The sequence below is a fragment of the Moesziomyces antarcticus genome (assembly GCF_000747765.1).
Source record: "Moesziomyces antarcticus DNA, scaffold: scaffold_v10004, strain JCM 10317, whole genome shotgun sequence".
Lineage (NCBI taxonomy): Eukaryota > Fungi > Basidiomycota > Ustilaginomycetes > Ustilaginales > Ustilaginaceae > Moesziomyces > Moesziomyces antarcticus.
Window position 1 is genome coordinate 953,880 of NW_014639006.1, and position 22,400 is coordinate 976,279.

The 22,400-nt window shown below is 59.8% G+C and overlaps 8 protein-coding genes across 8 annotated transcripts, besides 4 other annotated features; 6 read left to right on the plus strand and 2 right to left on the minus strand.

Moving 5' to 3' along the window:
* Positions 1-478: 478 nt before the first annotated feature.
* On the plus strand, positions 479-2,191 carry PAN0_004c2466 (lysine 2,3-aminomutase; the record flags this gene model as incomplete). Its single annotated transcript, XM_014802409.1, has 1 exon — positions 479-2,191. The coding sequence occupies one exon, from the start codon at positions 479-481 to the stop codon at positions 2,189-2,191; it is 1,713 nt and encodes a 570-aa protein (XP_014657895.1).
* A 196-nt stretch (positions 2,192-2,387) lies between these two features.
* Positions 2,388-3,966: a sequence feature (In-frame stop codon was detected at splice-junction site;~acid phosphatase).
* Positions 3,967-4,095: 129 nt separating this feature from the next.
* Positions 4,096-4,331: a sequence feature (In-frame stop codon was detected at splice-junction site;~acid phosphatase).
* Positions 4,332-4,421: 90 nt separating this feature from the next.
* Positions 4,422-4,515: a sequence feature (In-frame stop codon was detected at splice-junction site;~acid phosphatase).
* Positions 4,516-4,900: 385 nt separating this feature from the next.
* Positions 4,901-5,382: a sequence feature (In-frame stop codon was detected at splice-junction site;~acid phosphatase).
* Positions 5,383-5,437: 55 nt separating this feature from the next.
* Positions 5,438-7,528, plus strand: PAN0_004c2468 (multi-copper oxidase; the record flags this gene model as incomplete). Its single annotated transcript, XM_014802410.1, has 1 exon — positions 5,438-7,528. One exon carries the CDS (start codon positions 5,438-5,440, stop codon positions 7,526-7,528), a length of 2,091 nt encoding a protein of 696 aa, XP_014657896.1.
* Positions 7,529-7,754: 226 nt separating this feature from the next.
* Positions 7,755-11,742, minus strand: PAN0_004d2469 (uncharacterized protein; the record flags this gene model as incomplete). Its single annotated transcript, XM_014802411.1, has 3 exons — positions 7,755-10,989; positions 11,081-11,321; positions 11,706-11,742. 3 exons carry the CDS (start codon positions 11,740-11,742, stop codon positions 7,755-7,757), a joined length of 3,513 nt encoding a protein of 1,170 aa, XP_014657897.1.
* Positions 11,743-11,799: 57 nt separating this feature from the next.
* PAN0_004c2470 (uncharacterized protein) lies at positions 11,800-12,418 on the plus strand (the record flags this gene model as incomplete). Its single annotated transcript, XM_014802412.1, has 2 exons — positions 11,800-12,061; positions 12,192-12,418. The coding sequence occupies 2 exons, from the start codon at positions 11,800-11,802 to the stop codon at positions 12,416-12,418; spliced, it is 489 nt and encodes a 162-aa protein (XP_014657898.1).
* A 516-nt stretch (positions 12,419-12,934) lies between these two features.
* Positions 12,935-16,726, plus strand: PAN0_004c2471 (uncharacterized protein; the record flags this gene model as incomplete). The annotated part of the gene is made up of 1 exon (XM_014802413.1): positions 12,935-16,726. One exon carries the CDS (start codon positions 12,935-12,937, stop codon positions 16,724-16,726), a length of 3,792 nt encoding a protein of 1,263 aa, XP_014657899.1.
* A 476-nt stretch (positions 16,727-17,202) lies between these two features.
* On the plus strand, positions 17,203-18,696 carry PAN0_004c2472 (metalloendopeptidase; the record flags this gene model as incomplete). The annotated part of the gene is made up of 1 exon (XM_014802414.1): positions 17,203-18,696. The coding sequence occupies one exon, from the start codon at positions 17,203-17,205 to the stop codon at positions 18,694-18,696; it is 1,494 nt and encodes a 497-aa protein (XP_014657900.1).
* A 408-nt stretch (positions 18,697-19,104) lies between these two features.
* PAN0_004c2473 (uncharacterized protein) lies at positions 19,105-19,530 on the plus strand (the record flags this gene model as incomplete). The annotated part of the gene is made up of 1 exon (XM_014802415.1): positions 19,105-19,530. One exon carries the CDS (start codon positions 19,105-19,107, stop codon positions 19,528-19,530), a length of 426 nt encoding a protein of 141 aa, XP_014657901.1.
* A 214-nt stretch (positions 19,531-19,744) lies between these two features.
* PAN0_004d2474 (uncharacterized protein) lies at positions 19,745-21,745 on the minus strand (the record flags this gene model as incomplete). Its single annotated transcript, XM_014802416.1, has 1 exon — positions 19,745-21,745. The coding sequence occupies one exon, from the start codon at positions 21,743-21,745 to the stop codon at positions 19,745-19,747; it is 2,001 nt and encodes a 666-aa protein (XP_014657902.1).
* Positions 21,746-22,400: the final 655 nt, after the last annotated feature.

Sequence of the window (22,400 nt, forward strand, 5' to 3'; positions counted from 1 at the left end):
GGCCCCGTCAGCAGACTCAAGATTGATGCACCGATGTGAGCGAAAGTCAACAGTCATACGACCTTGTCTTGTGACCTTGGCTAAAAACTGGCACCAGCATGTCGACGCCTGGAGGCTTCGCATCTTATGACGCCATTGCGATCGGCGGTGTCAGCCAAATGTGTCGTCAGATCACAATGCGAAGTGTCTTGGCAGCGACGGGATGGTTTGAATTCCCGAGTGACCGCAAAATCGCCACTTCGACGAACAAAGCCTAACTCAATCCATCAGTCGAGCCCGTTCCTTCTCTATCTCCCTCAACGCTTGCAACGGCCGGTCACGTGAGTCTGCGCAGACTTCGGAAAGCCTCACGCACTCCGGTCTCTTCTCCAAGCAACCATCTCGATTATCATCCGCCCTACCGCCCTATAAGAACACTCGCCAGCTTGCTTAATATGCAGCACCAGTAACGCACAAGCAGGCCATCACAATTGTGAGCATGGCCTTCCTCAAAAACCCCTGTCGGCTGCCAAAAGCACGTTCTGGCATGTTCCCAGGATCATTGGCGACGAGGAGATGTTTCTCTAGCACCGTGGGAGCCAGGCGTCTCCCAGAGCTGGGCTGCAAGTCTGCCACTACGTTAAGCACCGCGCCAGCCATCGGCACTTGTCCGTTTCGCGAACCCGTTAGCGGCTATTCGCAGCCACCGTTGGAGTACCGCATGGTATCAGCATCCGGCATCCCTCGCCTACTTGCGGAACGAGCTCCCCATCTGGACTCCGAGGACTACAAGGCAGCGGCGCACATCTTCCCGATGCGTGCCAACAACTATGTCGTAGAGCAGCTGATCGACTGGACCAACGTCCCGAACGACCCCATCTTTCGGCTGGTCTTTCCGCAGCCTGGCATGCTAGCCGCCTCCGAGCTACAGCGACTCAAGCTGGCGCTTCGCAGCAATGTCGACAACGTGACCATCCGGGCAATTGCTGAGCAGATCCGAGCCAAGCTCAATCCTCATCCTGCAAATCAAAAGACGGAAAATGGTCCCAGAGATCCAGCCCGGCCTCACAAAACGGAAGCATCTCTGCCGGGGATCCAGCATAAGTACCGCGAGACGGTGCTCTTTTTCCCAACAGAGGCGCAGTACTGTCACAGCTTCTGCACCTATTGCTTCCGATGGGCGCAATTCACAGAGGTGGGATCGGAACAGACATTCCAGTCCAAGGATGCGCATCGTCTCGCCGACTACCTCGCACACAGTCCTGATGTCAGCGACCTGCTTTTCACCGGCGGCGATCCGATGGTGATGAAGACTCGGCACTGGCAGCGCTATCTCACCCCCATCTTCGAAGACGAACGCCTGTCGCATCTGGCGACGATCCGGATCGGGACCAAATCGCTGGCGTACTGGCCAGAGAGATTTGTCAACGATGCCGACGCCGCCTCGACCTTGCAACTCTTCCGGCGAATTTGCGACAGTGGTCGACAGTTGTCGATTATGGCGCACTTCTCCCATCCTGTAGAGCTGAGCACGCCGCTCGTGAAGGAGGCCGTGCGAAGGATCAGATCCACGGGCGCGCAGATTCGCTGTCAAGCTCCCCTCGTACGCGGTATCAATGACGATCCGGCAACGTGGGCCAATATGTGGCGCAAACAGGTGCGCATGGGCATGGTGCCGTACTACATGTTTGTGGAAAGAGACACGGGCGCCAAGCACTTCTTCGAGGTGCCTCTGCAACGAGCCTTTGAGATCTACAAAACAGCCCGTAAGTACTTCTGCATCCTCCTTATTTGCTTACGACTCAATGCTGACTTGACGCAAGCTTTGACACCGGCAGTGTCGAGTGTTGCCGGAACAGCTAGAACTGTCCAAGGACCATCGATGTCAGCTTCCCCGGGCAAAATCCAGGTGGTGGGCATCGCTGAAGTTCCCTCACCAACGCCAGGTGCTGGAGCCACGCAACCCGAACACGAGAAGGTCTTTGTTCTGCGCTTCCTCCAAGCCAGGAGTCCGTCTTGGTGCCGAGAGACCATGTTTGCAAGGTTCGACGCAAACGCCAGCTGGTTCGACGAGCTCGTGCCCGCGTTCAGTGCGAAAGAGTGGTTCTTCGAGCGCGAGTACGAACGGATCCGACGACAAAGTGGCAAGCTCGGCTCAAGCGGCCAGCAGTACCCGCTGGACGACAAGATGCGAGCTAGTCTCTCGATGTGAGTCGTTACGAAGCTTGCTTTCACGGCCATGTCGTCGGCGGTAACAAGTGGAATTCCAGATTTTTTTCCTTTCTTTTTCCAACGGTGGCTCCTCAACGACAGCTGTGTCATGCGGACGCTTGACTGCGGTTCGAAGAGGTGCACGGTGCAGTGTTACGAACGAGAGAAGCGCCGAGCGGTAGAGGCAAGGCGCATGTCTAAAGGAGCATAGCAAGAGAGGCGAAGAGGGCGCCAGCGACGATGCCGGTACCAGCCATGAGAGGCTTGGCGGCAGCGTTGGTCTTGGCAGCCGAAGTGCCGGCAGCAGCACCAGTGGAGACGTTGACGTTGTTGAAGCCGGGGTCGGTGCTCCAGACGTTCTTCTGGCCGAGCGCGGTGAGGTTGGTCTGCGGGAGAGTAGCGAGGGTCTGCGAGGTGTTGAGGCCGCTCTTGACCAGCACGGGCTCACCTCCTGCGCCGACGACCTTGACATCGTCGGGAGCGTAGAAGGCCGTGTTGCTAGTGAGCGAGAAGGGGCCAGGTGCGACACCGGTGATGTTGGTCTGGGGAATGTCAGCCTCGGCAACGTCGGTATTCGAGTAGCCAAAGGAGTCGGCAAAGATGGGGAACACGTTGGCCATGGTCTTGTTGACGTCGCCGCGGCCGAGCGACTTGAGGTTCCAGTTGGCCTCGACCGAGGAGATGGCCGAGTAGTGGGTCATGTAGGTGTGGTCGGTGGTGTTCTTGAGGCTGGCGGGCACGGCACCACCGAGGGCGATGGTGAAGATGCGGTTGGCAGCCGTGTAGCTATCGTTTTCATCGAAAGTGAGGAGGACGAGGGTCCTGTTGGAGTTGAAGTTGGTGTTGTTGAGCAGAGTGGGCAGGAAGTAGCTGGTGAAGTTGGAAAAGAAGGCGGCGGTGGTGTCGTGACCGTCGTTGACCATGTTGGGCGTGATGAAGGTCCACTGAGGGAGCGCGGATGCGTTGACATCGACAGCGAGGTCGTTGAAGTTGCGGTTGTAGAGCGCACGGGTCTTGTTGCCGGAGACGTAGTCCATGATGGCGCAAGGGTTGTGCTTGCGGACGTAGTAGGTGTAGTTGGAGGCGCCAGGAGTGACGTAGTTCTTGGAGGTGTAGTTGAATCCAGTGAAGCCATCGTAGGGCATGTTCTCCTGGTAGCAGGCGTAGGAGATGGGCTTGCCTGCCTTGCCGCCGTCGTCGAGGAGGTCGAAGAGGGTGGTGATGTTGGTGGGGACGTGGTAGAAGGCGTCGTCGGAGAGACCCCAGAAATCACCGGTGACCGAGGCGATGTAGTTGGGCTCCGAAGGGTGGGTGACGGCGTAGTAGTTGTCGAAGAGAACGCCCTGCGGGAGGAGAGCCTGCATGGCGGGGGTGGAGATGGCGGCCTCGTAGTCGGTGTTCTCGAGCCAGATCTGGACGATGCGGTCGAAGGCCTTGCCGGCGACGACCTCGTGCTTGGGCAGCGAGCCATTGTTGGCACCAACGTAGTTGGAGGACTGCTGGAGAGGCGAGGCCGAGGGGGGCGAGAAGGTCTGAGCGATCTTGGCGCGCTTCTCGATGGGGCCAGCCGCGACGCCGGCGGCGGCAACAAGGGCGGCAGTGGCCGAGACGGTGGCGAGGGTAGCCTTCATGATGCCGTAGATGGGTGGAGGAGGACGCTTGCTTGTAGGTGCAGGGGGTGCAAGGAGTGGAAGGGGTGATGCGTCTTTATAGAGAAGAAGGCGAGGTGGTGCCTGTCCGAAAAGAAACTCCAGGATGGTTGCAGCACCAGTAGATCTGCACTGAGACAGAAAAGCAGCTCGCCAAAGAGGGTCCAAGTGGCTGTCTCAGGTACAGGATAAAATGCAAGCTTGAACGAGGACAGTGTCGTAGCGAGAAGGCCGTGGTCGCTTAGGCAAAGAGGACCAATGAGGGAGCTTGAGCACTCGGCGACGGGCGGGCGAGCACGGGTGGGGTCGAGCCGCAGGGAGCGGGGGCAACGTGCGCGAGTGCATCAATGATGCGGCGGCGGCAGCGGCATAGCAGACTCGTAGCGACCGGCGGAAAGAAAGCGGAGAGACGAGGCGGCGGCTTGCATAGCCGTGTCCAGACGGAGACGAATTGGAAGAAAGCAAGAGGGACGCACGTGCAAAGCAGGTACGCTGTGGCGAGTCGCCCAGAGCGGCAGGCCGAGTCGAGGTGGGAGTGATGTAGAAGCGAGGTGGGCATCAGATCAAACCCTGGATCGGCACCGCGCGGTCAGTCAAGACACTGTTGACAGCCGACGGTCCGCCGAACAGGAGTGTCACCGAACCGCCGTCTGAGAGTTGGCCGACCTTTCGAGTGCTGTATTTGGTCGTCGGAGGTCATTTAGCCTTACTTCCCTCCCAGCTTGTCGCCTCGCTTGGCCGTTCAATTGTATTGGGATCACAGGGAGGTATTATTTGGTCAGTGCATTCCCTCCAGCTTTGGTCTCGCGAGGCCCTCGAGGTGCTCGCCTTGGACCATGCATTAGCGAGGGGTCGGGAGCGAAGCCAAAGATAGAGGCGGCGGCGGCGGCGGCGGCGAGACGAGAAGAAGGTAGCTTCATGCAGGGTCCAACGTGCGCTTTCTTCGCGAGAGACCGTCTTGCGCTCGGCAGCTGGGAAATCTGAAAATTCCCATGCAGATCGCGAGCACGTTCGCTCGTCATGCAGCTCGCTTGGCTTTATGCTTTAGAGGGCAGTCCCACCGCAAGCGTGGGGCGGTGGCAACTTTCTCTTTTTGGTTACTCGCCACCGCCTGTCCAACTCGGCCGCCGCCCCCTTGCCCTTCGGCTTCTTCCGCCGGCAACGTGCCCGCCGCTCCTGCCGTTCCTGCACCAGAAAGAGGATGCGTCGGAGCGGCCGACAAGGCGCTCGGTATCGATGCGGCGGCGGCACGCTGGCACTCCCAACCTTCGGCTTTCGGCCCTACCGACTGCATCAGCCACTCGTTCGGCTCGACCGAGCCTCGGTGCTGCTTGGTCCGGAATGACCTGAAGCGAACGCTCAGTGTCTCTCGCAGCTTGGACTTGATCTGCTCGTCCCAGAGCAGGAACAATTCTACAATCAGATTGCAGGATCCGAGAAGCTTTTCGCCGTAGCGCCTTCCATCGGCATACCCGACCTTTGCCCTTTCCTCTGCCACCTCTGGTCTTGCCTCATCATCACCACCACCAACGTTGGTTATCATCTTCCCACGCCCCCAAGGCGTATCTGCCAGGCTGCAAGTACCCGCTTTCGACGCGATGTCGGCAGCACCGATCCAAGGTTCCGACAACCACGGCAGCAGCAAGTCACTCTCGCTCGCCGAGAACGGCTCTGAAACGTCCAATCTCAAAGAGGGCTCGCGAGCTTCTCCATCACCCACCAAGAGGCGCTTGATTCTGTTAGCTTCGCTAGCCGCTGTTCTCTCCGTTCTAGCTCTTGCACTTGGCCTTGGCCTCGGTCTCGGTCTCAAACACAAAGATGCATCCCAACACGATGCAGCCGCCTCCGACGCAAAGATGGTCCCTGGCGCAACCGCCTCGAACCTCACCTTCATTCCGAGAGAGGATCTCCCAGATCCATCGCAGCTCACGTTAGACCCCTCATGGGACCGATTGGCTCCACCACAAGATCGGATCTTCAACTGGACCCTCACCCAGGTCGTCTCGAACCCGGCTGGCACCACCAAACAGATGCGTCTCGTCAATGGTCGCTACCCAGGCCCACTCGTCCAGGCCAATGTCGGTGACCGCATCATCGTTCACGTGCAAAACAACATGCCAGTTCCCACCTCACTCCATTGGCACGGTCAGTTCCAGCGCGGCTCCAATCAGATGGACGGATCGGCAGGAATCACAGAGTGCGGCATTGCTCCCGGCTCCACCTTCACCTACAACTGGACCGTCCAGCAGTCCGGATCCTACTGGTGGCATTCCCACTACGGTCCCACATATGCAGACGGCCTCTTCGGTCCGCTCATTCTTCACGGCGATGACGAAAAATTCAGGATGACCAACCCGAGCAACACCACCAGCATTGCAACCAATGCGACCACCACCAACGGTTCCTCGGTCAGGACCGATTACGACCGCGATCTCATCTTTGTCGTCAACGACGCATACCAGGCTGACGCTTTCAACGTCGCCGCCATTGCAAAGTCCAAGGCAGGTCCTCCAGGCGGTGATCAGGGCAGCGAGCCCACACCTGACTATGCCATGATCAATGGCCTCGGCTTTTCCAACTGCCCCCTGGCACCCAATGGCACAACCTGCATCTCTGACCAGCCACACGGCAAGTCGGCCTACAACTTCACCGTGCCTGCCAACAAGCGGGTGCGCATGCGCGTCATCAATGCAGGCTCCATGGCCACCTTCCGCTTCTCCGTCGATGGCCACAACATGACCGTCATCGAAGCTGATGGCACCGAGGTAGAGCCTGTCGTCGTCCAGAGCCTCAACCTCATGGTCGCACAGCGATACTCGGTCATCATCGACACCGATCGTCCCGTCGGTGCTTACGCCGTGCGCGCAGAGGTGCTCGATGACATGTTTGCCTACGACAATTCTTTCCTCGTCATGGACCAGTACGCCATCATGCGCTATGAAGGCGTCCCGGCCTCGGCACAGCCGCTCAGCAATCCCACCAACGCCACGCTCGTCAATGTGACCGAGTCGCTCAGCACCTCTCAGCTGGTGCCCATCACCCGAATCGATGCCCCGGCTTCCAACATGACTACCAAGCTCATCGTCAACTTTGGCCTCGACGCATACAGCAACTGGCACGCCTTTTTCAACCAAACCACCTTCACCTCCGAGATGGCCCCACAGGCCTCTCTCTTGAAGGCCTACACCTTCGAGACCACCCAGCGCGCTTCATCCAAATCGAGCGTCGGCGCTTACTACAACGACCCGGACGAGCTGATCGTCACCAACTCGCAGGCCGTCGTCATGGATGTGATCGTCAACAACCTCGACGAGGGCGAACATCCCTTCCACCTCCACGGCTTCACCCCTTTTCTCGTCGGATCAGGCGCTGGTAATTTCCAGGCCCAGAGCAACCCCAACTTTGCCGCTGCCAAGACCAACCCGATGCGTCGCGACGTCTTCTCGGTGCCGGCCTTCAGCTGGATCGCCTTCCGCTTTGTTGCCGACAATCCCGGTGTCTGGCCTTTCCACTGCCACCTCATGCCGCACATGGCCGTCGGCCTGCTCATGCAGTTCCAGGTGCTCCCCGACCAGATCGCAACGCTGCCCATCTCGGACCAGTTCTACTCGCAGTGCTCCGCAGTCAACTCCTGGGTTCAGCAAAACCAAAATCTCCTCACTTCCACTGGCAACCCCGATTCCATGTAGATGCTCACCTTCGCATCCCGCATCATTCGCATACAGTTCCGTACACCAAAAAGGAAACCGATCGAGGACCAGTACTCCCATGAACAGATCAATTGCTGGCACATTTCTGCTGTAGATATGCGCGTCTGAGAGGCGGCTGACTTTATCGTTGAGAAATCCGATCACAAACACGTACCCGCCGCAGGTGACGAAGAAAGGTAGACGGTCCACAGAATCAGGCGGCCGCTCAGGCAGAGAGCTGCCCTGCTCCGTGCGACTCGGTGGAGAATGAACCCGACTCCGTGTCTGGGCCCGATCGTACCGAGAAGCCGCCTCGTGTCAGACGCTCGGAAGGGTCACCGACCACGGCGACCACCACCGAGATGTCGTCGTGCTTTCCGCCGACGTAATGCAGACCCTCCTCCATGGCTCTTTGCTGGAAAGGCGAGCTAACCGCACGTGAGTCTTCCGAGACAGCCTTGGCGCGCGAGCACAGTGCCTCCGATACGAGTTGAGGACTAAAGTCATGCGGCAACTTGTACTCTGCTTCGTCCTCTGTGTTCGCTGCTGGAACACCAGCATCGACATCCGTGCCGTGTGAGGCCGGAGGAGGAGCAAACTTGTGCACTTCCTCCACAATGTCCTCGTCGAACAGGTTGTCGACGAGACCATCGCTGCCTACGATGATGATGTCTCCTTTCTGCACCTTGACTGCCCATCGTCCCGCATCGCGGCGCGGCTCGTCCCACTCGGCCTCTTCGGCCTCGTCGCCTTCGTCGGTTTCAGGGGTCCCGGATGGCCGATGTCTGCGTGCTTCGTCCATGGACGCCGGCGTTGTGGTGCCGAGTGGGTTTGGCGCATTGTCGTCCAGGTCGTCCGATGCGCCGGATTGCAGGTAGCCGTCGCGCGCCAGAGTTCGGTTCGCCGCGATGGTGACGCTCTCGGCCGTATGTCCCATCATGCCGAGCTGGACGGGGAAGTTGAACGAATGCTGTTGCTCGGTGGACCGAAAAAGCAACTCGCCCGCACGAATGATGAGCAGGACGCAGTCGCCCAAGTTGGCGATGCGCAACTCATCGCCTCGAAGCACGGCTATCAGCGCCGTGGACGATCCCAGAATGCCTTCGCGACGCGAAGCGCGCACGCAGCGCTCCCACGCGGTATGCATCACCTCGACTGGATCGACATCTTGCCACTCGCGAAGCTTCTTGCCGTTTTGCGCCGCCAACTCGTCGGCGCTGAGCCCGTCAAACTTGCTCAGCTCGGCGGCGCAAAAGTGCATGAGCAGGCGAGAGAAGAGCGCCGGATCTGCGCCGGCGCGTGATGCCCAGCCTCCCACGCCATCCGCCACGCCAATGGAGTCGGGACGTAGAAAGTACGCATCCTCGCCCACTTGAACAGATTGCAGTCGATCTTGGACGATGCGACCATGCTCGCGAATGGGGGAATTGAGGCCGAGGCGCCGACCGTCCTCGGCGATGACGCTCTCGCCGCCAAGCTTCTCCTTTGTGACGGGAGGACCCGTAGCCGATGACGATCCGGTAAGGAAGTCGGCTGCCGCGGCGAGCATGCCTACTGCGCCTGTCCTCGGAGCGGGTTTGGGAGCCGACTGCGCTCTCTTTCCGTTGCCGCGCACGGCCGCCCACGGGTGACGTTTGGGAATTCCATAGGCGCCGTGCTCGAAGGCGTAATGCATCTGGCGATGCTTGGGTGACGCGAATGAACCAGTCCACAAGGGCGCCGATTCGGCCGCGTCGGAGGCATTGTCCGAAGCCGGGCCAAGCGCGCTGCGCCGTTGTTCGAAGCTGCGGGAGGCATGAGCTGCAGCAGTGAGAACCGAATACGGACCGAAAAGGGCGTTTTCAAGCTGATGAACCGAAAGGCTGTGGTTTTGTGTGGGTGTGCTGGATCCGCTACTGTGGCTGCCGGAAGAGTCGTGCTGGACCGTGGACGTCGTGAGATGAGGCCTTGCAGAGATGGTGGGTGTAGGCGATCTCGAGGAGGAAGACGAAGACGAGCTGGACGAGGACTCGGAAGACTCGTTCGAGGAAGACGAAGAGTGCCAAGTGGAGCTGCTCTGATCCGAATGAGCCCAGTCAGCCGTGTCTCTCTGATGCAGAGGCGTCGTGTCGAAGAGGGTATCTTGGCCGCGTTCGGATGCGTAGTCGGATGAGCGTGAGCCTGGCGGCGAGCCTTGCGCAGATAGGGCGGCTGGATTGGCTAGGCTTGAGCTAGCTCGGATATCATCGTATGTGGTGCCGGCTATCAGGGCGACAGGAACGGAGTAGACTGCCGAGCCGAAAGGGGTCGAGTCGGATTGATCGGAGGACAACAAAGCCAGGTCGTCGAAGCGCTGCTCGAGGGACGAATGCGGCAGCATTGAAGATGCGAAAGCGAGCTGCGGTGCGGCTGCCGAAGACGCTGTGGTTGCTGAAGCGTTCCATAGCGGCACGTAATCTGAAGCGCTGCGTGCTTCGTCCTTGCTTCTTTTCGAGGCGGTGCGCCTGCTGCTGAGAGCGCGACCGTCGATACTTGGGACAGAGCTTGGCGATTCGAAATGCGGATTGGCGCCGGGATTCAAGGCATGGGCGGCGGCGGCGTTGGGATAAAAGACATGGATGGCACGTGTGTTGGGGATCGAGTAAGGCGTTGAGCTTCGGTGAGCGGGTATACGGTCCAACGAAGGATGCGGGAAGGACGAAACGTGTACTCTGGAGAGATGACGAGCTGCTGCCGAGAATGCGACCGAGGAAGGCGATAGTGCAGTCGTGATGTTGAGCTGGGATGCCTGTCGCAGCGCCAGGTCGATTTGTGCGAGCGTGGATGTGTAAGGCGCGCCCTGATCGAAGCTATGCAGCGTGGTGCGAGGGTTAGGATCGATCGGATGCGCAGCACCCTCGACGGGATCGCAGTAGAGGTCGTGAGTGTAGCGCGGCTCGAACGCGATCGGCTGAGATGACTGGGCGGATGATGTGGATAGCTCGGTGCGAAGATCACTCGATGATGACGACGACGACGACGCATGCGAAGGATGTGCGCTTTGGGATGCTGCAAGCGTAAGGGGGCCGATGAACGGCGGCTGAGAAGCTGAGGCTTGGGAAGCCGCGTGGATCGCGCTGACGGAGGATGCTGCCGAGCTAGTGGAGGGCGATAGAGAGCTGCTCGGGGCGAGTGCGGCCGAGCGTCGACGAGGCGCCCCCCTCCGGGCGTGCGCTATGAGGCTCGATGAGCGAGTGGAAGCTGCAGCGGTTCTGGTGAAAAGACCATGGTTGGGGAACTTGGACATGGCGGTACCTGCCACGGAACCGATGATAGGGAGTGGTGAAGACGGGAGCGAAGTGAGACGCAACAAGCGGCTACGCCAAAAGACTGCAGGTCCGGGCGGTGGTGATGAGTCGCAGTAGTGCGGACGATGACCGAAATACAACGGATCTCGCTGCGTGTATTCGGAGCAAGGTGGTGGTCGAGTGTTCCAGATGCGCCTGCCCAGGCGCAAGCCGATGATGTCGCCGTGTGAGCGTATCGGATCCACACGATGATTCGGAGACGTGAGCCGAGCCCTTTCAAAGGAACAGTTGGTATCGGATCTGCCGCGACGACGGCCAAGAGAGATCCGAGCGATCGATGTAGCGGAGCGTCGTCGATGGGATGATAGGCAGTCGCTGATGATGGATGGCAGACTTGGCCAGCCGCGGCCTGCTGTACCCAATCGTACCGCCAAAAAAATCACCAGATGCCAGCCGCAGAGTGACTGCGCTCAAGCCTTGCTTGCGCTTTTCGGAGATGTGCAGATTCTGGCGGAGCAATCGCTCGGCTGCTTGCAAAACGCGCCCAAAAAGGCAGCGGACAGGCAGGCATGTGGGCACTCGAGCCTGACTGATTCGCATCCGTGCACCAAAAAATGATCCAGCTGCAGCTGTGCACATGAGGCCAAGCGGGCACGTTGACAGTCTCGCGCTTGGATCTCTCCCGCCAGGGACAAAAACAATTTCTAGAGGAAAAAAAAAAATCCAACTTTCAAGGGCCCGAGCGAGAGTGTGGAGATGCCCTGGTTGGGTCGGGAAGCGAACCCAGGCTGAGCATCAACGTCGACCAAGCCGCTCGCAGCTTGACTGGAAAGCTCAGCTTGGCTCGGAAGCACAGAGACACCGGGCTTGGCAGCATGGTCCGAGTCGTTCTCATCCAATCCAAGTCGAACCTACGTCGGCAGGGTCCGATCGGTCGATTCGTTGCATCTGTATCAGCCTGATTGGTCTCGCAAAACACTAAAGCGCCCGATCTGATGCGATGCGATGCGGCGCGGCGAGAGGAGCAAGCATCATCTGCAGCAGCGCATTCCACGCGCCGCCCCACCCGCTGGACCCTGCCTTGAGGCAGACGATTCGGCAGGCATGCCTATTTTACCCGATCTCCGAAGCAGAAAGGGCGAAGAAGCGCGCCGTCTGAGCCGCGTCGCAAACCTCGCCAGAGCCAAATTGAACCGAGCCGAATCAGAGCTGCGCTCGCAGTTGCCCCACCCCGATGCCTGCACCCGCGGAGCAGCGTCGAGTCAAGGTGGGCCTCCTCGAAGCTCACCGCAGGCCAATAGAGCGAGGCCCACGCCGTTGCTCCGAGTCCGCTGATGGGCTCCAATCCGACCCTACTCCTTTGGATTGCAGCACAAAACAGACATTGCGCCTAAAAGTGTATGGCCTGCCTAGGCTAGCCGTCCCCGCCCGGCTCAACATTGCAAGTCTGAACTACGCAGAACTCGCTACTGCCGCCCGTCGTCGTCGGCCACCACCATCCACCTCGCTCCGCAACCATTTCCCTCCGCTTCCTCCGCCTCGTCTGCCCTTACGCGCCGCTGGGTCGGACGTGCCGACGGCTGTTGCCGCCTTCTTCGCTCTCTCACGCTCCCTTCCGCTCTGACCATTCATCACCGCTGCTGAGCGCGCCCTCTTTCTTTGTCACGGCTTGTTTCGCTTTGGCTCCTTTGCGTCACGCCGGTCGGCCTCGCTCCGTGCGCTGCATACTGATCTCGAGGCTCGTCCCCGTCCCCGTTCCTCGGGTCCCACACACGTCCGTTCGTCGACTAGGTGAAGGCCGAGCCTAATCTAAATCGCACCCGCGCGTCAGACTCGCAGCAGAGGCTCCGCTCTCGCTTCACGACCTCAGCTGCGTCGCTGCAAATGCAAGTCACATTGTGATTCGACCACAGACGCCTCTTTCATTCGCGTCATCCGTCGTCGCCCCTTTCAACGGACCCCCCGCCATTGTGCAGTCATCCGTGTCTAGCGGCGCTCTTTCACATTGGCGTCGGATTCCTTTCTCGGCGCATCGAAAAACGCTCTCGGTCCCACCAGCGAGCCTCCAACACAGTCGGTCTAGCTTCACATCATCCCTTTTCCGCGCGGCTGCTCAAGCAACCGTACCACTCTGTTCACCATGGTGCGCAAGGACTCGTCGTCGTCCGAGATGCGCTACACGTGCGACCAACCCGGATGCACAAAGAGCTACTCCCGTCCCGACCATCTTCTGCGCCACAAGCTCAACCACGACCAAGCGCGCGTCCTCTGTTGCAACCAGTGCGATCGCACATTTGTTCGTCAGGATCTCCTCGTCCGTCATCTTGAACGCCATGCTCTCCGCGGCAAGACGCTCGGCAGATGGTCCAACCGTCACAAGGATGGCAACGACGATGATGCAGAAGACGCCTCCGGCTCGTCCCTCTCGCCCTCCAAGTCGGGGCCATCGTCCCACAAGCGCCGCAAATCTACCTCCGCTTCCGATCGCCCCCGCGACATGGATTCGGACGATGACGACGATGATGAAGACGAAGACGAACAGGATCGTTTCCGACACGGCGGCAACGATCCGTCCGCGTCACACGTGGGCTCGAGGCCCTCGATTCAGTCTCGCTATCGGGACGACCCTTCTCAGTCTCTGGCTCCGCCGCCGTCCAACCTCGCCGACCCTGCAAGCTCGTCCGCTTGGCCCTCTTTCGCTTCCGGTCCTTTAGCCTCGCCGCCTGCATTGCCTCCGGCGCACGCATCGGCGCAGAACGCGCCCACCGCCTCGTGGTCCTCCAACCCGCCCATGTCGCCTCCGGCGCAGCGGCCCTCGGCTGCTTACTCCACCTCCGCTACTGGCTATCGACCTCTTTCCCTACCGACTTCCGACCTAGCTAGGCAATCTGCAAGCGAATATGCCGGCGCCGCCTCTTCACTCGCGCAACCGACTCCCTACGCCTCCTCTACTTATCGCGACGACGCCTTATGGACCGCCGAGCATGGCCATCAAAATCTCCGTGCCGATCCCATTGTTGGCGCTGACGCTGTCGCATCAACGCAGCCAAATGCTTCATTCCGATGGATGCCGACGCCAGCCGATGCATTATCCAGCGATCCCACCGCCGGCAGCTACGCACCACCTCCCTCCGCATCCTACTTGACTGCCTGGACCGATGCTGCGCCAGACGCAGCTCGAGACATGCCGATGCCCCTGGCTGATCTCGACACCACCTCGGCCGTCCCTGCATCCGCGCGACCCCCCTCCTCTCTGCCTCTTCCCAACCAGGACATCTTTCCATTTGCGCCACCCAACGTCGACCATACCGCCGACTATGGCTGGCTCTTTGACGGCGTCGATCCCTTTGGCGGCTCCAATTGGGGAGGCAGTATCGGACGTCCTGCCACCAGCGGCAGCAACGCGCGCGGCCCGCACTCGCAGGCGTCCGCATTCTCTCCCAGCAGCTCGGACGGTCTCGGTGGCTTCCTCGGCAACATGCACGGCTCGCAGAACGGCGCCGCTTCCGCCGCTGGAGCCGGCGACGCGTCCAGCTTCGGCCGCGGTATGAGCTCCGACGGCGTCCTCATGTCCGGCAGCGAGGCAGAGACTCCCAACGCGCTCGAAGACCTCGCCTACTTTGCCAGCCTCCAAGCAGACATCCCGAGCCGAATCACGTTCCATCTGGATCCCGTCGCCCACCATCGTCTCCTCATCTTCTTGCAGTCCGTCAGCGAGCTGCCCAACTCGCCCCTCTTCACCCCGTCGGCGCTCAGGTGCTACATCTACCTCTTCTTTGTCAAGTTCAACCGGCTCTATCCGCTCATCCACGAGCCCACCTTTGCCGCCAGCACCACCGACCCCATGCTCCTGAGCGCCATCGTCGTCATCGGCGCGCACTTTGCGGGCCTCCCCGCGCACGAGCTCGCCGTCCGCATCGCCCAGAAGATATGGGGTGCCGTGGTCAGTCTCGAGGACTTCCGCCCCGCCCGCGCCACGCTGCCCATGCTCCAGGCGCTGGTGCTCACCGAGAGCTTTGGCAAGGTGATGAGCACGCGTCCTCAGCACGAGATGGCGCACCTCTTCCACAACTTCATCATCACTCTCGCCCGCCGCAACGCCGTCTTCAACGCAAGCACGCAAGGCCACACCCACTTTGATGACTCTGAAGAGTCCTGGCGAAGCTGGGCGAGAGAGGAGGAGAAGAAACGCATCGCCCTGTTCGAGTTCATGCTCGACGCACAGCATGCCACCATCTTCCGACACATTCCCTCCTTGTCTGCATTCCAGATCCAACTGCAGCTGCCGTGTAGCGACGAGGAATGGAGCAAGACCACGCCCGACGCGTGGTACAGGCATCGCAAACGTACCGGATACAAGCCGCCGGGCCTGTTCATCCCCGCCTTGAAGGCGTGTCTCAGCCCTGCAAAGACGCCGCAAGAACTCGACGCCTTCCCGCGATTCGTGCTCTTGCACGGCCTCATGAGCATCGCCTACGATCTTCAGTGGAAGCAGAATGTGCTTTTGGGCGCGGAAACCTCGCCCGGCGGTAGCAGGACCAACGAGGCGGGTATCGGCAACTGGAAGGACCGTCTCTCGGCAGCGTACTCGTCGCTTCAAGCCCGTATGGACATCGCCTATATCAAGGCGGACGAAGAGTCTAGCGCTCGTCTCATTCACAGGGCGACTCCCAGCTTGGTGACGGCCGCCCAGATCGCCTTGTTTGCTGACATCATCGACATTCAGATCTATGCGGGTCTTCCCTCGGTGCTGGGCCGCTTCATCGACCGAGCCACTTTCAACGCATCCCGACGCTCGGTCAAGGAGTGGGCTCGGACTTCCGATGGCCGCACAGCCGTGTGGTACGCCGTCAACTTCCTCCGTACGTCCTTGCTTGGCACCGGCACCGAGTCGTATGGCACCATCCAGACCCGCGGCGTTGGCGCTGCACCCTCAACAGAGGAAAGCCGCGACGCCGCAGCCCCTCCTCCTGGCCTGCGAGACCGGGAGAGCAATGCCAACGCCATCAGCGGTGCTGCGGGCCGGAAGGCTTTGGATCACGAGTCAGGTCTGGACGAGGTGCTCCACCACCGGTGGTGTCAGTATCTGTGCGCCCTTGTCGTGTGGGCGTACGGACATGCGCTGACGATTCCGCGCAACGGAGCCACTGCAGCCGACGCGGCTGCCGGTCTCGGACGTGCAGGGGCTAGCAGCACCGCACCGAGCACGCGACCGGGCTCGGCACACCGCAATGGGAACTCGACGTTTGGCACATCCGTCGCACACTCTCCAGGCGCGTTTCACGGCCAAGTGTCGGCGGAACGCACTCCTATGGCCGGAGATTCGGCCAACGGCGAGGCGTCAGTGGGACAGGCGGGCGGAGCCGCGCAGAAGCCCGAAGGCGTCGACTTTCTCGAGCGCATGTCGACGAAGACGGCGGACGACATCGCATTTGTGGATTGCAAATGCTATACACGCGCCGTTCTGGAGATGGTGGAGCGGGAAGTGCGGGCCTCGCGATGGGAGCTGGGCCGGGAAGCCTCGGGCGTGCTTCGCAAACTCATCTCCAATCACTCGCTGCCAGTCTGGGACCGATCCAAGAACGCGGATGCTACGGCCGGTACCGGCCAGCTCGATCCTCGCAGGAACGACTTTTCGTCGTTGACCATTCAGCAGCATGCCAAACCGCATCAGGTCAAAGACGACCCCGACGGGCGAGCATGCGCAACGCAGAGAAGCACTTCCACTGCCACGCCACACGCGCGTGCTCTTGCCTCCAACGGATCTTCCTCCGGGCCAGCCAATTCGACCGGTGGATCCCCTGCGGCCAAGAAAACCGCCTTGCCTGCGCGCGGACTCATGCCGAGCCCCTCTGCCGCCGCTTCCCGTGCACCACACACGGTACCATCGGGCGCCAAAGCAACCAGCGGCCCTTCGCCCGCTGCAGATTAGTGTGCATCCGGCAAGCTAATGATCTTCAACATGTTTTGCCGTCACCGCAATTTCTGAGGTGAACCCGGACCGTAATGTGAGACTGTTGGACGTTCGTATCTTGTGTGATCATAGGCTATGAGCGCCATTCTGAGTGGGCCGGGAGGGATGCACGACTGTCGCGTGAGGACGACGGCCATCCCGCAACTCGGATCTGACAGGCAGTCGAAAATTGCGCGCGTGCATACCGGCCGCTGAGACATGTCGCGCTGCGCTCCGCCCCGCCGCTCCTCACGGCTGCATGCGCGAGGCATGCGTGCCGTGCGAGCGGGCGAGCATCCCTTTCTTCTCGTCGGAGCCAGTCTTCGCGCCAAGACCGCAATCACAAGGTCACCGTGCTTCCTTCACTTGAACAACAGTCGCAAGCCATCCCATCTCAAGAGATTGCCCACTGTGACTCTCCACAGCGGCTTCTGACCACAATCGCGCCAGCAAAGATGCTCGCCTCAGTCCAGCACACGATCACGCTCATCCAGTCTTCCCTCGATGACCCGAGCATCGAGTGGAAGAAGCTCGTCCTGGCGCTTCTCTGGCTCGTCTACGCCTTTGAGACTTTCCTCTCGCTCCGTCAATATCGCCTCTATCGCCTCGAGACACCGCCCGCCACACTGGCGAGCCACGTAGACCTCGCCACCTTCAAGAAATCCCAGGTCTACGGCAGGGACAAGGCTCGCTTCGGCTTCTTTTCTTCGGCCGTCTCCCAGCTGCTCAGCGTCGCTCTCGTTCACTACGACATCTACGCCTGGAGCTGGACTCTGGCAGGCACCATCCTCACCTCTCTCGGTCAGAGCGATGCCGAGATCCCGCGTTCGATCGTCTGGATGGTCATCATGTTTGTGCTCCGAGAAGTCCCCGCCATGCCCCTCACCCTCTATCGCAACTTTGTCATCGAGGAGAGGCACGGATTCAACAAGATGACCCTCCGCACCTTTGTCACCGACACGCTCAAGGAATGGTCGCTCGGCTTTGTCATCGGCGTGCCCCTCATCTCGGCCCTCCTCTGGATCATTCGATGGGCCGGCTCCTCCTTTGTATCCTACGTGGTCCTCTTCCTCTTCTCCTTCCAGATCATCGCCATGGTGCTCTATCCCACCGTCATCCAGCCTCTCTTCAACAAGCTCACGCCGCTTCCGCAAGGTGCTCTCCGCGATCGAGTCGTGGCGCTCGCCTCGTCGCTCAAGTTCCCGCTCAAGCACATCTACGTCATCGACGGCAGCAAGCGCTCCTCCCACTCCAATGCCTACTTCTTCGGCGTCATCCCAGGCGGCAACAAGCACATCGTCATCTTTGACACGCTCATCGAAAAGTCCTCTTCCGACGAGATCGAGGCTGTTCTGGCGCACGAGCTCGGCCACTACGCCAACAACGACCCGACCAAGCTCCTCGTCCTTTCCCAGGTGCAGATCTGGTTCACCATGAGCCTCTTTACGCTCTTCATCAACAACGTCTCGCTGTATCGCTCCTTTGGCTTCCAGGTCGGCCCTTCGCTCTTGGAGAAGGCCGCCGGAACGCCCTCATCCCAGATCCTCAACTACCTTCCCATCATCATCGGCCTCGAACTCTTCCAGCTCGTCCTAAATCCCACCGACGCGCTCATCAAGTTCCTCCTCAACTCCGCCATCCGTCGCATGGAGTATGCCGCCGACCACTTTGCCGCCACCCTTTCGCGCCCCGGGCCCACGCCGTCGGAGCTCTCCGCAGCGGCCGAGTTCAACGCCGAAGAGAGCAACGCAGCGGCCAAGGTCGACCCTAACCAGAAGGAGGAGTACGTCGACCTGCTCGGCAAGGCTCTCATCAAGCTTCACGTCCACAACCTGTCCACCATGCACCACGATCCCCTCTTCTCCGCCTATCACTACTCGCACCCCACCCTTGCAGAGCGCCTCAACGCTTTGCAAGCCCTTCGTCCCACTCTCAAGAAGCGCGCTTAAGCGTGCAAGTCCGTCTCCCGCCAGGCCGGACCCTGCGATAGGCAACCTCACTGTACAGCATGCCCGTCCCTATATCCCATGAAGAAATCGGTAAAGAGGTCATCGATCTCGAGCCTGATGACGTGCGGATGATGACTCCCCAACTTGATCTGATCGAGCCTCGGAGCAAGACGGCACCGCCTCGGAAATGCTGATGGTGTTACTGACAGTAGTTGCAGCTGCCTGTCCTTTGATATTACCGCCAATTTTCTTCGAAGGTCTTGGGTGTGCGCAATGGATCATGACGTAATTGCGGTTCGGCAATATGTGAAGCCCGTGGTGCCATCTGAGCCATGACCGTCGCAGCTAGATCGTGACAAGCAACCATCACAGTATCAGTCGGGGAATTGCCGGCCCAACCACATCATCATGAGCCAAGGCATGAACGATCTCTCAAAGGTCTTTGTCTTCAAGATCCTAGCAACGGTCGGCTTTTGGTGCTTCCCTCTGATTCTACTCCCTCCAGTCGCGTTGGAAACACTGGGCTTCCCCAAGCAGGAGTCTTACATCTTCGTCCGGTTGCTCGGCTGGGCCTATCTATCTCTCTGCGTCGGATACTACCACGGGTTACTTGCATCACTCGACAATAGACGTTCCATCGGCCCAATCCATGTTGGCATCGTCAGCAACGGGGGCGCTTCAGCATTGCTGCTCTGGTATGGATTCCACGATGCATGGTCTAGCTGGGGCGCCTTTGCACGGCTCGTCATGTGGTCCTCCGCTGCAGTCACCGCTCTGATCACCGTAGGCTTATATATCCACGGCGTGCGAGGCAAGCTTCCCAGAGCAGCGTGACTGGACATTGAATGTACAACCACAGTCGCCTCTCTCTTACCCGCATGTAACAAAGTTCGCCCTCGGGTTTGCACTGGCCAAAAAGTCTCAGTGAAGTGTATCCCCACACCATATTTAGGGGCAGTACCTCACAGTCCCTGACCTGCGTATGACATGCTTGCTATGAGAGATGGAATGCTTCGAATGTGGTGCCTTGGGTCATCAAAGAGAAACGCTAGTGCTCGCAAAAGTTGTAGGTGCCCATTTGCGACTCTGAAGCCTGCTCTTTCTTGGTGCGCTCGTCCATCAGCTCGAGTCGAAGAGCCTTGGCCTCATCGAGACCCATGAACCAGTCGACGTGCTCCATGATCGACTCTTTGATCTCGGCGGGCAACCGCGATCGGATGGCGGAACCGGCGCTAGGGTTGTCCAGAGCGCTCTCCCACCACTCGCGTTGCTGCGGCGGAACGTTGCGCGTCGAGGCAAGGCGGTAGTTTGGGTCCACCAGCCAGAGCACCAGGAATCGACGGTGACCCGGCTTGGACTTGTCTGCAAGCTCGAAAGGTTCAACACGGTGCTGCAGCGTGTTGGGGAATGCGAGCAGACGGCCTTGCGGCGTGGCGATGCTACCCAGCTCCTGGACCCTAGGCTCTTCTCGCAGCGAGTCGGTGCCAAAGACGATGCAAAGGGGCGAGTGGTCGTCCTGCTCGTGCTCCGTCTCCACTTCATCAAGCTCGGCGTTGTGTCGGAAGCTGATGCGAGATTCCGTCACGTTGTCGACATCGTAGTAGATGATCGAAGTGGCGACAATGTGCTCGTTCATCATGCCCTCGACGTGCCAGCTTCCACCGGCGTACTCTGGTTTCTCTGGGCTCAGCTCGATGCTGGCCAGCTTGATGATCACCTGGAGGCCGCGATTGCGGAATTCTTGCTCGAGGTTGACATCGTAGTAGCCGTCGGCCATGGGATCGCGTTTCTGACGCTTCTTCGCGTGCGCCTTCGCGCCATGGGTGCTTTCGTCGAGAGGACGCCAGCGCAAGTAAGCCTCCTTGTCACCAGGTTCCGGGTGGATGACGTGGCGTGTGCGCCTGTACTTCATGAGCGCAGCGCCGTACAGACCTCCGGCTTCCTCGATGGCGTCTTCCACAGATTGACACGGTCCCTCTAGACGCTCCATCTCCGGATCGTCAGGGAGATAAAAGTACTCTTGCACTTTGGCAAGAGACTCGCGATAGGCAACGGAGTCTTCGTCTTCGTCTTCGTCATCGAGCAGGCCCCGCAACCATTGCGGCTCATCGTCTGGTTCGCAGTCGACGCTGTGGCATTGAATGCGCAGCGGCACACGGCCGAAACGTCCGCGCAGAAGCACCTGATTCCACGGCTCGATCGAGGCCGAGATGGCTCTTTCGATCAGCCCGTAGAGCTGACGGTTGCATCTTGGCTCGAGGTTGTTGATGTACGAGCGGATCCTAACGTCGGTGCCGGAATCACCAGCAAAGTCGACGTCGCAAGGAAGCCACTGGAAGCGGTACGAGTAGAATTCGGCGGTTTCGTGCTCTTCAGACCTCGGCCAGGTGTTTGCTGGAGGTGCTGGTTTGCTCTGCTCCGGAAAGGGTGTACCGCGGCCGCATGCGTCGACGCAGTCCTCGACGCCCACGCTGCCTTCCGGCAAGACGTTTGTGCGTCCGTAGACCAGCGGGTATAGCGAGGGGTGAACGACATTGAGCACTTGGTCGTTGGATCGAGGATGCCAGTCTTTTCTGGCAGGATCGATGTCGAGGAGCGGCCTCACAGCTTGGCGGAGATCGGCGAGGAACTCGCCGGAAAGAAGGACGTCCGACTTGACGCATCGGTTCTCCGAGTCGAGTGCATGGATGAGTCCGGTCCGCTGGAAGTACAGCGATTTGTCGCGCAGCTCGAGGATGCACCAGTCAAAGGCCTGCGCAGAAAGATGAGGCTCCTGCTCCAGTGCTTCGGCCTTCCACTTTGCGACGATGGCGGCGTCATTGACCTTGCGCTGCCAGTCCAGCTTGTCCGTGAGCGCTTCCATGACTCGGATCATTGCGACCTCGCGGACGGTGAGTCGATTAGAGAGTCTTTCGGGATAGACGGCGCTGCCAAAGGCCTGCTCGTTGTCGACTTGACACCGAAGATCGAGGCCATAGCCACAGACCTTGATCGGCTTCTCGCCGCCATTGTCGAAGGCTGCAGGATCCGTACACGCAGTCCGAGCCATCGTCGTCACAGGCAAGAGGTGATTGCGGTCGATGTGCCGTGAGATGGTTGGTTGCGGTGAGGAAGAAGAGCTCGAAGGAGGCGGTCGGGAAAGGCACGACCAACCCCGCATTGGCTCGAGCGCCAAGCAAAAGCGCGGAAGCGCAGTTCGGGAGCGTCGAAGCGCTGTTCGGGACAAGGTTAGCCGATGTCGCACGTGTGAAACTGCGAGTTCAAAATCTGTCTTGGCGCGGGGTCCCGACGTGCGCAGAGCAACAATGTTGCCCCACGCGAAATGGGGACGAAGAAAGAGCTTTCGCCAAGCAAAGGCGCTTCTTTCGATGAGCCGATGGTCGCACGTGTTGAGCAAAACAGAAGCTTCTTTTAAGGCAACGTCCCAGCATCCCCAGGTGGTTCATACGGCATCCCAACGTCGTCCAAGACAACTCGAAGCGCAAGCCAACGAGTCTGGGCCGGAGTGGCATAGATGGGAGATGAACTGGCACGCGTGACACCGTCGCAGCATCGAGCCCCAAATTCCCATGCAGGAATAAAAATCGAACACGAAAACGAGGCGCAAAATTGGCTCGGATGTAGAATCTTGAAGGATGAGACTTTAGGGTTAGGGTTAGGGTTAGGGTTAGGGTTAGGGTTAGGGTTAGGGTTAGGGTTAGGGT